General features: G+C 32.5%; 1 protein-coding gene across 1 annotated transcript in view; it reads right to left on the bottom strand.

Moving 5' to 3' along the window:
* The window catches only part of PTPRQ (protein tyrosine phosphatase receptor type Q), a 196,965-nt gene extending 183,701 nt beyond the window's left edge, over window positions 1–13,264 (bottom strand). Inside the window, exons 1-7 of the mRNA XM_033118569.1 lie at window positions 13,130–13,264; window positions 12,696–12,807; window positions 11,839–12,065; window positions 9,371–9,440; window positions 5,303–5,502; window positions 3,881–4,130; window positions 2,174–2,302 (exon numbers count right to left, since the gene is read on the bottom strand). Of these exons, the coding sequence (XP_032974460.1) occupies window positions 2,174–2,302; window positions 3,881–4,130; window positions 5,303–5,502; window positions 9,371–9,440; window positions 11,839–12,065; window positions 12,696–12,807; window positions 13,130–13,246 (1,105 nt within the window). The 5' untranslated portion in view covers window positions 13,247–13,264. The remainder of the gene's footprint in view (window positions 1–2,173; window positions 2,303–3,880; window positions 4,131–5,302; window positions 5,503–9,370; window positions 9,441–11,838; window positions 12,066–12,695; window positions 12,808–13,129) is intronic.
* Between the last annotated feature and the right edge of the window lie 619 nt (window positions 13,265–13,883).

The raw sequence follows: 13,883 nt of genomic DNA, 5'->3' as shown, positions 1-13,883 counted from the left end.
TCAGTCACTCCCTCGCGGTCATGTCTTGGACGTCAGTATTACCAATAACTGCAAATCCTCCATAATCTCGATTTCATGCAGCTCTCTCTGACCTTTCCTATGTCCTGTGCACTTATTTGAGAACCCTGAACCACAATCATTTAAGTCCTCTGGGACCTCCAATCCATTGACTTTACCACCTCTTTTATTTCATTTGATTTTGCTTGGTTCCTCACTACTTGATTTCCACTCTTTATCTATCCTCAATGTCACTGTCAATTACATCATTGCTTTACATAAGCCTTCAACTGCCTTGCCTTTCTCTTGTTAAAGGGAGCTGAAGAAAAACAAAAACCCTCTCTGACTAATATCACTTTATTCATTACCATGTCTTACATGAGCCCTTTGATGGTGCCTGGCACCTTACTCAACTTTCATAGTCCAATCACTCTACTCTTCTACATGATTATTTTACATTTTATCTTCCCTCTTCAGACTTCAAAATCTCTCTGTTCCATCATCACTCCCATTTTACAGTCTTGCTTCTCAGTCCATTGAAAAAATTAAATCAATCAGAAAAGATCTGCTACAGAATCCCATCAACATAATTACCTGTTTACCAGCCTCTGTACCCATATACTCTACAATCTGTTACTCTGCATGAACAATCAGTGTTTTTATCTCAAACCAATCCCTACATTTGAGCAAAAGATCTCACCTTCTGCCTACACAACGACAGCTTTCCTGTTAAGTCTTGCCTTTCTTTTTTTTAAAATCTTTCTTTTTTTTTTCTTATAAGAATTTTATTTGTTTTTTAAATTGAGGTACAATTGAGCTATAACACTGTAACATTATGTTAGTTTCAGGAGTACAATGTAATGATTTGCAATATATATATATTACAAAATGATCACCACAGTAAGGCTCAGTAGCATCCATCAACATACACAGTAACAAACATTTTTTTCTTGTGATGAGAAAAAGCTCTTTCTTATATTATTAATTTTCCCTTTTTTTCTTCATTCACATCAGCCAACAGCAGGCATCATTTGTTCCTTCTGAAAAGAAACCTGCTAACTCTGCTTATCCCCATCCCCACTCTGCTTCCTTGCATTGTTTCACTTTGCAGTAAAACTCAAGAGTTGTCTGTTACCCACTGTTCCAACCCTCTTCTCTCAGTCTCTCTTAAATCCACTCCAATTAGTTATTTACCCCCATACTCCATCGTAACTGCTCCTGTTGATATCACTAATGACTTCCATGTTGTTAGATGTAATGGTTACCAAATGCATCTTACTTGTTTTATCAGCCTACAGATGAAAGAGTACCTTGTCAACATTTTGGGAAATAATACCAGATGGAAAAGGTGTGTTTTGTATTGTTTGTCTCTGTGTTTGGGGGAGGGGAGGAAGCTAGGAGAGGGGGAAGGACTACCATTTTTCTTTTTAGGAACTGCAAATATTTCAGAATTTTAAGAGTATAAGGTACTTAGGGATAAAAAAAATAAAGATTACTCTATGATTCATGATAGATTCATATAAGTTTCAAAATAAATAATTTGGAACTCTATCATTTTTCCAAATAAATGATAATATGTGAGTTTATGTTATTTCATTACTAGTTGAATTTAAGTTCTTTCACAGAGCTGTAAGATCTCAGATTAGGAAAGAATTTTAGATTTTACTTAATTAACTTCCAATAATACAGTATTTGAACCCCTCAAAATATCTCTGATAAGTGCCCAACTCCTGTTTGTTCACAAAGATGAAGAATTTGACAATTCATAAAGTTGCCCATATTATTTTTAGAGCACTCTAATTATTAGAAGTGGCTTCCGTTTCCTAAGCAGAAATCTGATTTAATGTAACCTAAGTCCATATTTGTAATCAGAATAAGCTAAGGTCCTCTTGTTCAGATATTTGAAGATATACACCTCCTCTAATACTTCTCATCTCTCATTCTTTCAGCTTTTCCTCATCAAATATGGAACATGGATAGTGTTTTGCTATCCTTATACTTGTTTACGGTTTTAAACAAAAACTTAAAAAGCCTCAACTTCCTTATTAATTTTCAATTATTTGCTTAAACTATAGGGCCTTTAAAAAAGTTGCATACTTTTAAAAAATTGCTACTAATAACATGTTTCATATAATTCTTACTCCAAAAGGCAAACACAAAACCAATTAAGACTTACCTGATGGTCCATATAATTCCACTCTATAACTAAATTTCCCTGTTACTATAGTTGGTGGGTCACATGAAATTGAAAAGGATTTTCCTGTAATGTTGCCTGTTATACAGTTTTGCGGTGGTCCTTCAGGCACTAAAATGATTATAGGGAGAAAAAAAAGAATAAATACTGGCATATATTTACAATTAAAAAGTACTTTATTATTATAAAATATATATAATAAAACATAAAGTCAGAAAGAAAATAAAGTGGCAAAGGGTTTTTTTAACTTAAAAAAGGAAAAATAGAGTAAATTGAAGAATTTGAATAAAACATGCTGTATTATCATATGAACTTCTTATTTGCAACAATTGCTCATCTTATTTAATGCTGCATATGACTGCCCAGTGCAAATTTCATTCCTATATTGTTTGGTGTACAGTTACATTGTCCTAAAACATTTATGTGTACACACATATTGCATTCAAGAAGGCCTGGGTATCTGGCTCAATAAACACTCTCCCTCTGGTGGAACCAGGTAAAAGGGTTAAGGAGATAACTCAGCCTTCGGAATCTATTGGCAATGATCTTTATTTTTGGTATCACTACCTGAATTTGGTTCTACAAGAAAATTTATAACCTACCATTAGAAGATTCTAATGTAACATTGGTAACATAAAAAAATAATAATGACATTTTAAAATAGTCTATTTTTTCATAGATATGTTTCTTCGTTTTACCCTTTTTTTGAATTGAAGTGAAATATTCCGAATATGTTTTTCAAAACAAATTTCTTGTCCACTAAATTTTACTCTGTGTGACCCTCATGAAACTATTTCCTTTCTATTGAATAAGAATCAGTAAGAAGTAGGGAAGAAGGAAATGCTATGATTCAAAGATTGTTTTTTAAATCAAGGAAAAACTTCAAACTTACATATAATGAGATGATAAAAGCTGACAAGCTATATCATTAGAAAAAGAAAAATGCTGTGCTTCAATGAAATTACCCTATCAGTGAAAGTTTCCAGTAACCTCAACTGTTACCGATCACAACTGAATGTCTGATACTATATATTTAGTACAGTATTATGTCAGCATCTACATAAATTTACATATGTACATATCCATAACACCATAATTATATACTCTTTGTACATAACTATGTACTTTTTGACTTTAGTAGTAATAACCTCTAATTATACTCATTTCATCTTAACGCCCCACCCTGAGGAATGTACTATTACAGTCTCCATTTCCTCCATGAGGAAACTGCAGGGCAAAGAGGATACAAATCGGTGTATATTTTATCTGATACTGAAATATTAATCACATATTTCTGCTGCTTCAGGTGATACCCTGACATTTGGTAACAGCAACATCAGTAAGAGAAGGGTATAGATGATTACAGAAGATGTAGAAGGGCACAAATGATCGTGAAAAATTGCTGAGATCACAGAAAAATAAAAGCTGATCTTAGAATCATGGTTATTAGCTCAAGAATCCTTTCTTTTCACATCTTTCTCATTTCATATGCTTATGATAGTATTACAAAAGAAAACTGAAATTGAAGATGCTCTAGATGTGATACCTATTATCTGTTAGTAGGGGAAAATGGTGATTGAAAAGGAAGGAATGTTTTAACAAAAAGATCTATATGAAAAGCATGAGAGATTATTCTACAAGTAATTTAACTCTTTTTTTCCCCCACACACCCAAAACAAGAAACCATACCTGATTCCGGTGTTCTGACAATTGTGCTATCAATATAACCTGCTTCAGTTGTAACAGCGGAAACTTCAAAAAGATATGTCGTATAGGGTCTCAAATGTGTCACTACAAAACTGATAGGCTCCTTCCACACAGAGCTTATCTTACTCCGTGCCAACACGCTCGATGAATACGTGGTACGTGATGGAGGTGTAACTCTACTAAGCGTTGGAGAAGGGCTGGTAGTACTCCATAAAAAAGATTCATTATTCTCCTAGGGAACAAAATAAATATCAACAGAAAAAAATGCGTTATATCTTGGTGAACACAAGAAGTGTAATTCGTTTCTTTTTCCTTTATATTATAAATATTATTCTTAAATGTGTTTCTATGTGTATGACTGGTTAAGATTTTAACAGATTAAGTAACCCATTGAAGTTTTGGACAAACTTGCTAGAATTATACTCTTTCATGTCTACAGTTTTAGAGCAGAATATACATATATATGTGTGTATGTGTATATGTATGTATATATATATATATATATATATATATATAGCATTCTTTATACAATAATCTTTCTGATGATTAGGATTTCAAGTGATTTACGATAAAGGTAAAACTAAAGCAAAATAATTAGTATTTTAAAAATTCATGTTAAAAGTGAAAGAGCCAAAGAGATTAAATATTTTCCAGTTCGTGAAATTTCAAGCACAGGTCACTTTTCTACTCTTACTGCCATTTATTCCCCCCATAAGCACTCAAAAGATAAAGCCAATAGCACGTGTTGTGTATGTTTGTGTATGTATATATGTGTACGTATGTACATATGAGAAACATATCCTAATTTTAAAAAGAAGATTTTGAGACTTGAAGTATTTAAAACAAAAGTAACTTTGTTGGACTGTTTCTTCTTCAATATTATCCCAAAGATCACCAAAGTTATCTTTGGAAAAGCATAATTACAGTACTACTTCTAGGGATTTCCCATTAATTATGAGAGTTATAATAAATTCTTCACCAAACATATGCACAACAGAAATAATTTATTTCCACAAACTTCACCTTGACTATTCCCATTCCCTTCCTTCCTAGTACATATATTTTCCAGTTACAGCCTACACTTTCCTACATCAGGGCTTTACAAAGTATCCTTCACCCAAAGTGTCCCCTCACACAATCTCCGTCTATCACAAATGCTGCTTCTGCCATGAAATGTTTCTGGAGCTCCCTAAATGATTTTAATATCTTACTTTTGAATTCTCAAACCCTTCTCTTATTCTACCTTGAATATAGCCAGTTGTATATAATGGGATAATATAACCTAATACTATAATCAAATAGCTATACTTTGGTAAAATATATAGTATCCAGATGCCAAAAACCTTAAGATACAAATTTTTACTTAAAAATTTGGAGGCACAGAAAGTGTTCCATGGTACTTACATTACATTCTGGCAATTTCCCTGTCAAAATGTCCTCTACTCTGATTGAGACATCCTTCACTACTATCCCACTTCTGGCATGCTTAACACTAATCTTGAAGCTGGTAATTTTGCCATTCGGTTGCCGAGGTAAATACCAAATCAGGTTTACTGCTGAATAGTTAAATGCCTCGACCGTGAGATTCACCACTTTTCCTGGAGCTAGAGAAGTGAGAGAGATTGAAGGGGAGGGAAAAAACTGTTATAAAACTTAGAATGCCACTTACATAATTTTGGGATATTACATTTCTCATGTTATATGAAATTAAACATATACAATACATTGGAAAAAGTCTACTTGGGTGACACTTTTCGAAACATATTTAATTTACTTTTATCTAAAATAAAGAACTAGAAATTAGGTCCATAGAGTTGAGTTTAAAAGTCAAATGAGCTTTAATTGTCAACACATGCATTGATGACCTTTTCCAAATATGTCTGAAAAAATTAAATAATAGTTGTTTGTGAATATACAAAAAATTTGAAAAATGAATCTCTTCCTAAAATATTTTGGAATTCTGTAGATTCCTTAGATAATGAAGAAATGGGAAATTGAAACAATTGCCCAACCATTTGTACAAAAAAGCATATTTCTGTAATATATCTAAATTTCTAGTGTCTAACATAAAGTGGATACCATTCAATTGGTTGTGGTTATTATATTTTGAGTTTCATATACCCTCAAACTTAACTTCCGTCAGAATTCATGATACTTTGTTATCAATTATTAATAATCTGCAATAATTATCTGTGTGTTACTTTAATTGGGATGTGAGAAACATGAGGCTAGAATGAAAGAAAATTATGCCCATTAATTTCCAGGTAAACTATGCAAAACTGACAAAGTAGAGTAAATAATCAAGATCCTTTAGAATATTGAACAAACATGACAAGTCATTATTAAAAGAAATCAAAACAAAATGTTTGGGGTAAAGTGATAGCAGAGGTGCCTAGTATTAACAAATAATGGAGTTTAGGTGTACATTGTAGAGAAGAATGCCAAAATATGATTTCCAAATGAAAGCCATATATATTATAAGAAAGTTAGGTCCTGGGAGAGAGGGCTGTATGTGAATAACATGACTTAAGCAGTAGAAACTAAGAAACTTAGACTACTGCATTTTAATGGAAAAAAAACCAAAATTATTTAGGGGTTGATTAATCATTAATAATAGATAAAATAATGGACGGAAATTTTTTTTTCTCCAAGGGAAACTGATCAATGGAATTAATTAAAGCTTAAGAAGAATAATGACAATATAACTGTCTGATACTAAAGATTCAACACTTAAATTTCTTTTGGCTAGATAAAATACAATAAAGCAAAAGAAAAAAGGTTGTTAAACATATCATTCCACAGATTAAAATTATAAATTTTATCATTAATTTTTTAATTGAATATATTTGGCATATGACATTGAGTAAACTAAAGTTATACAGCGTGTTAATTTGATACATTTATATACTGTGTTATTGCTGTTGTAGCAATATTTAGCACCTGTATCACATTACATATAGTACCATATTGTTGTCGTCTGTATCCATTATCCAGATCTCCATGGCTTATTTACTACCCCCTGCAAGTTTGTACCCTTAACAACATCAATCTTACTCTCCCACCCTCTTATCCCCTGGTAACCACCATTTTATTTTCTTCATAAATCTTAATCATCCCTTTAAATGTATTTGTATAAACTATACAAATTTTTACAAGTATTCCTGGTATGTGTGTATATATATATATATACACACATATATATATATATATATATATATATATATATATATATATATGACAAATTGCAGATAAGTTGACACATTTCCAAATGGGCCTTAACAACAGTCACAGGGGACTACTCAGGTGTAGAAAAATTTGAATTTATAAGATAACCAACTTTTTATTAAATTCCAAAGCATGATTTTGAAATACTAAGAAAAGTAGACCAAATACATGAATAGGTTTAACATTACATCTCTTGAATAACATTTAGTGAAATTAATTACATCTGTTACAATTTTTGTTAACTTGCATTAAATTATTTTTGTCTCAGTAAAATGTGTGTTTTCTTTTTGGGACTTCATGGCGTCTGAAGAAAAATTCTGGCTCTTTTCTGAAGTTGGCATGTCTTTTCCTATTTTAAGTATTCTAGTTTCTACTTTTGGACTTCTGTGTGTCAAAATCCCTTTTCTTCTTGATTTTTATACAGTGAATTTTTCCATTTTGATCCAAGTAAAGACTCAGTGCTGAAGTACCAAAAGTTCTGTTTATAAAGTCATTTTATCTTTCAGATAAGTGTTTTCCAACACTTTGAGGACATATCTAGACATATTTATATGCATAAATATACAAGTATGTGAAAGTACTACAACTTTTCAAAGTGTACTCTCTACAAAGCATACATTTATTGAGCCAGGAAAAAAAAAAACTGTATAAATCCAATACAGAGACTTCTAAAAGTATTCTCCCGCATTTCTAAGGATATATCAAGTTGGGAATGAAGATGCAAGAGATATTTCTAATATTGTAAAGCCAAAATAAATTCTTTGTTGACCTAAAATAATGCTGCATGGGAGGTTAAAAAAATTGAGTTTTTGTGCTTGTGGATGGAATATTAGCTCCGCATGGTATAACTGGTTAACATGTATACTCTTCCTAAGAGTATTTTTATTCATGGGAAAAGAAATGACTTCTTATTCAACAATAATAAATGCAGTTTATTTTTTCCAGAAAAATCTTCCTTAAATTTAGGTTTTATGCAGCAAAAGTTAAAAAAGGGGTATTTGAGGGGATAATTGGAAATCACCAATCTAACTAAATTTAGATTTACATTATATTTTTACCTCTTTACATTTACCTAAAAAAGAGAGAAAAGAAAGAAGGATAGGGTAAGAAGGATTATGTAATTATGCGATTTGCCCAACAATACACAGCAAATGAGAAACAGTGAGACACACAGTTCCAGGATTATTTTCACTACATCCTATAGTTTCTCTAGTTTCAATCACAATTTGCCAAGAGAGTTAACATCTCTACAAATTATGTCAGTTTAGCAGAAGTATGAAATACGTAAAGCTCCAAAAGAAGATCAGTGTGACTGGAGTAGATAGAGGAAGGGAGAATGATCTAAGAGATGAAGTAAGAGACGGGAAAGAGCTGACAGAGCACTGCAGGCCATGGGGGTGACTGAGGGTCTTATTCTGAATGACCTAGGAGCCATGTTAGGAAGAGAGAAGTCACAAGAGTCTGGCTTATGTTTCAAAAGACAATGTGGCCCTTATGGAAAGAGTAAACTGTAGGCACATAAGTAGGAAACAAGAAAAACAAGGAGACTTTCAATTGTTCAGGCAAGAAACAATAATGGATTAGAGTGACTGGCAATAAGGGTGAGATTCAGGATATATTTTGATACAGCTCTGTCTGGATTTGCTGATATATTAGAGTGTATTGTGAGAGCGAGGAGTCCAGGGCGACATTAAGATTTTTTCTCTCTACGACTGGAACAATGGATGTGTCTTTAAATTGGTTTGGGAATGACTGCATGTTATGGATAATTAATGTGATAACCATTAAAACCCATATTTGCAAAAATTTAATGTCATAAAAATGCTTAAGGTTTGATGTTAACAGGAAATAAATATGCATAAATGGCACAAGCCTACTTTAATTAATATACAGTCATATAGACATATATTCAAGGGGGAAAAAAAAACAGCCAGAAGAAATGCACCAAATCATAACACGGTTTTTTAATATAACGAGGCAATGGATAATTTACATTGCATGCTTGTTTTTCATTTTCGTTTTTTTTCAATGTTTTCTAAGATAATACTGTTTTTATAATGAGAAATAGAAATATATGTTTTAATGAATAAATTAACTACCCAAAACAGATTCTAAAAATAATTGAATGGCCATGCTGTTGAAATTTTTCTGCATTTTAGCACCATATTTTGTATATATTCCTATTTATTTTAAATGACAAAAACTCATAACTAAGTTAACTTAGAATAAATGATTTAGGAAAATTACCGCTTTCTGCAGTTTGGAAGAGAAATGGGTCACTAAATACTCCAACGCCAGCACTGTTTTCAGCAGCAACCTGGAGTAGATCAAAAGGGTTATATTCAAGCTTTTTACTCTCTAATGAAACAGAATCTGAAATAAGAAAACTTTGACTTGTCTTACTATTTGATAAATGATAAAGACACTATTCCATCTAATTCCTACAATACTCTCAAAGTGTAAGGACCGTAGAGAGCTATCCCATATTTCTATTTCCCAAGGGTGTATTTGCAGCATAGTTTGAGTCAACAGATTTCTCAGATTCCTAATGGAAAAATTAATAGTCAAATTTTATAGTCTACTAATAGTAATAATAATGATTACTACTTATGGGCAACTTCTATGCACCAGGAAATCTCCCAGGGATTTTATACATCTCATTTTAGCCACATAATCAAAATATGAAGAATTGTTGTGAACGTTTTATAGATGAGAAACCTGGTTGAGAGAGGTCAATGAACTTGCCCAAAGTCATACAGGAATAAGTGACAGAACCAGAAGTCAGTTGAAGTTGTACTTATTTTTAAAGCTCAGCCTCTTTCCACTGTAGTCACTCCATGCAATGTACTAAAATGATTTGTGTAACAAATATGAGACCATATAGATGGAATCTGGCTTTAGAGGTTACACTCTAATCAGACAAAGAAATAATCAGAAAAACAACTTTAAAAATAAGTAAGTCTAATGAATCATTTAAGTATTCTAGAATTTAAAAGACAGGAAAAGTCTTTTTAACTTGGATAGTCTAGCCAAACAGACTAGTACAGGCAAGAGAAAATGTCCTAAGTGAGATCAAGACTCTTACGGTCTTCCAAATGCCATACCTAGAGTCAGACAACCTTGGTTTAAATTGCAGCTCTACCAATTCCCAAGTGAGCAGCTCTAGCCAATTTACTTAACTGTTCTAAGTCCCATGTTCCTCTTCTTTAAAATGGGAATAATAATGTATCTATGTCATAGGACTGCTCTGAGGACTCAATGAAATAACACATGTAATGCACTTAACCGGATTTTCCCATGTCATGTAGATTTGATGCCTACATTTGAAGATATCAAATGTACCATGCCGAACACCCTTTGGAATTCTGTAATGGCCAACATTTATTTGAACAGGGTATAGGTCACAACAATGATTTATAAAATATGGGATGAAAAGAAGAATAAGGGCTTCTCAATAGTCTGAAATAAGAGAATTCAAAGGAATAAAAATTTAAACTCCATAAAAATAGATCTAAGCATAACTAGGTTGGCTAAATCACCTTTCTGTCAGCAACTGCCTCTTATATCACATTAAAATGTAATCTTTATTACCTTCAGTAGTGTATTTTCACATATAAGTTAGTCTGAATATGTGCTTGCTGATACAGAAAATATCTGTAGTATGTCATTCTCAGATGTCAGTTTAGAAAAAGGTTTCTTACTCTTTAATCTATGCTTTTGAAATGAAATAGCCATCAATAATCTTTGACTTTGACCTTTGCATCAGTAAAAGTTTGATTTTTACTTTTCCATTTGGGGGATCCCTACTATTATTGGTATATGTTCTCTAGTTCTCACTGTGTTCTTTGATTCCGCAAATAGCCATGCTTCCAATACCAAAAACCCTCCTGGCAAAATCTCTCTCCTGTCATTTCTTACCATCTAGAACTGTCATCTCAGTTATGTATGATCACATATTTATACAGCTCTTACAGATTTTGTTCTCTATAATCAGTTACCTATAATGCTCAAAGAACAGACTGATGTTGTATGGAAAGCGGAGAGGAGAGAGAAGATATCTGTACTCTTCACTATCCACTAGAAATATCACAGAGCTCTCTTAACTGTAAGCATTTTCATATGGCCTAACTAATTTGGGATTGTTCTTTAAGGTTCTTCTGCATTTAATTTTTAAAGAAGACATTAAATTTTGCATATTTAACATGGTAAAGGACTAAATATTTATATAAACACAAAAAGACACAGTAAATGTTCAGGAAATATTTGTTGAGTGGAACTGAATTGAATTCATTGTTCTTTCAGAAATTGGCTCATTAGAAATTTCCTTCCTATTATCCAAAATTTCGGTAAGAGACATACAAATATAACAGGATTGAGACAAAAATAACAAAGCTAACTTTATGTTTAATAAAAAAGTATTCATTTTCATTTACAGAGCCCAAATTATTTCATTTAAACTTGATTTATTCATTGAAAAAGTCACTAAGCTAAGTTTTTTTAAATAGATAAAGTAAATAAATGCACATAAAAATAAAAAGGGATTACATTTGTTCATTTTAAAAGCCCAGATGGGCACTAAGGCCATGATTCAAAAGATCATTCTTCAGTCATTTGATGTGTGCAGCTGTAAAGGCTTGACCAGGTGGGAAAAACTCCTATACTTTTAAAATGGATGAAATATTTTAATACTAAGTGATTATTAATGAAACAATTACCTTGATTTCATACGTTGTTCCAGGATTAAGATTAGTAAGAAGAACTTCCAGACTATCTGGCTTTGCTCTAACTTGTGTATATACTGCTTGCATCCATGGACAAACTTCCTTATATTTCACAACGTAAGAGATAATCCTTCCATTTGGATTAGGTGGTGTATTCCAAGACAGAAGAATCCCAGCAGATCCAACTCTTTCTCCTGCTAGGAAGACTGGAGGTCCTGGTTCTATTTTTGAAAAGAAACGTATTTGCACAATCATAAGTGGGAAATGTATTTACAGAAGTTCCCAAAGACTAATGGTCTCTTAAATGTGAGTTTATCCTCCCTAGAACTTTGCTACCATAAGAAAAATAAAAAGATTAAAGGCTGTGGGGAATACCAAAACCATTCTTTTATAAGAATGTACAAAATAGAATGCTACTAAATACTACATACCAAATATACTTTTGATGCCAGATCATTTTCAAAAGAAACTTACTTGTGCCAGGCTTACACACAAAAACTAAGAAAACAAGAAACAGCCTTAAAAACTGAATGATTCTTCCTGAGCAAGTGCAGTGAGTTTATTTTCATGGCTCTGTAGTATTTAAATATCACAATTAACAGTCTCTGGTCCATTTCACAAACAAGTATAGAGTAATTATCTTTACTCTTTTAAAGGAAGCTAAAGAACCAGTAAAAGGCAGGTTCTAAACAGATCACCTTCTTACGTTTCCATTCTGCTTTAATTTCTAAACTATTTTCATGCATATAATGCACATATGGCTAATATAAGTATTTCCAATCAATAAAATTATACTGGCTCCAAATATTATACTGGCTTCATTAAAAAGGTAATTGAAAACATATACTCACTCGTTACATTCGTTGTCACTATTCTACTAACAGGTGAGCTGTATGTTGTAGCAGAAATGGAAGAGATGGTTACGTCGTACCTAGTGCCAGGAATAGCATTGGAAACATCAACCTAGAACACCAAAAAACAAAGATTTGCATTAAAACTCTTTCTGGAAAGCAAGAAAGCTAAAATAACAAATCTATCACAATGAAAAAAGTTACTTTACTATCTGCACTGTTTAAAATATTATTGGAAAATAGCAATTTGTTCTATCACAGAACTTTACCAAATAACATAACTAAACCTTACAACACATGCTGCATTATCAAAGACTAAATCAGTTATTTCTGGTTATGCCAGTGCATTGTCAGAAGAAACAACTATTTCAGAATCTTAAGAAATCTATAGCTCATTGCTTAGCCCTGGTTTTTAAGAGTTTTTTTGGAAATACCTGTGTCTCTGAAGTTCCAATAAAAACTAAAAGAAAAATGATAAGAAAATCCATCATATTACATTTTTCAGGCAGTAGAATCACATTGATGGCTCTAGAGAGAAATGTTGCCCACATTAATGATTTAAAGACAGATCCTCCTGGCACGTACACAATTAATGAGCCTGGATTACTCAATAGCTCTGCCCTTTCTTTGTTAAACTATTCATGAACCCTGGATGGCTGGCTGTAGGTTCAGGGTAGACTTTAAAAAAAAAAAAAAAAAAGGCATAGATGTTGCCAAGGTAACAGTCCACCGATGCTGAAACTTACACTCATGAATTCAGTACCAGTGTTTTGGTGTTCATCTTATGTTTTTAAAAATGCCCAAAAAAGTAAGTTTGCATGGCAGAAGAGTTTCATAAAGAACTTTTCTATGAGGGCCAAATATAAATACAAGTTGGCTCGGCAAATATGATAATGAAAACTATACCTGATACTCTCCACCGCCAAGATCTTTGATAAAAACAAAGCCACTGTCAGGAACCAGATCCACATGAAACCCTTCCACATGGCCAGAGGGCAGACTCCAGTGCAGAGAAAAGGAATGTGCAGAAATATTGAACGCTTTGAGTCTCTCGGGTTTTGCTGGTTCTGATATTGAAAAATAGAGGGTTGAAATAGAGTTATTCTCCTAAAGCTTGGGGGAAAAAAAATGAAAATTAATAGTCTAAAGGTTAGGTTTCAAACTAATTACATTGCTAGAAAACACTGA

This window comes from Rhinolophus ferrumequinum, chromosome 10, assembly GCF_004115265.2.
Source record: "Rhinolophus ferrumequinum isolate MPI-CBG mRhiFer1 chromosome 10, mRhiFer1_v1.p, whole genome shotgun sequence".
In the NCBI taxonomy this organism is placed as follows: domain Eukaryota; kingdom Metazoa; phylum Chordata; class Mammalia; order Chiroptera; family Rhinolophidae; genus Rhinolophus; species Rhinolophus ferrumequinum.
Note: the sequence above shows the minus strand (reverse complement) of the source record. Positions and strands in the feature narration are given on the sequence as shown.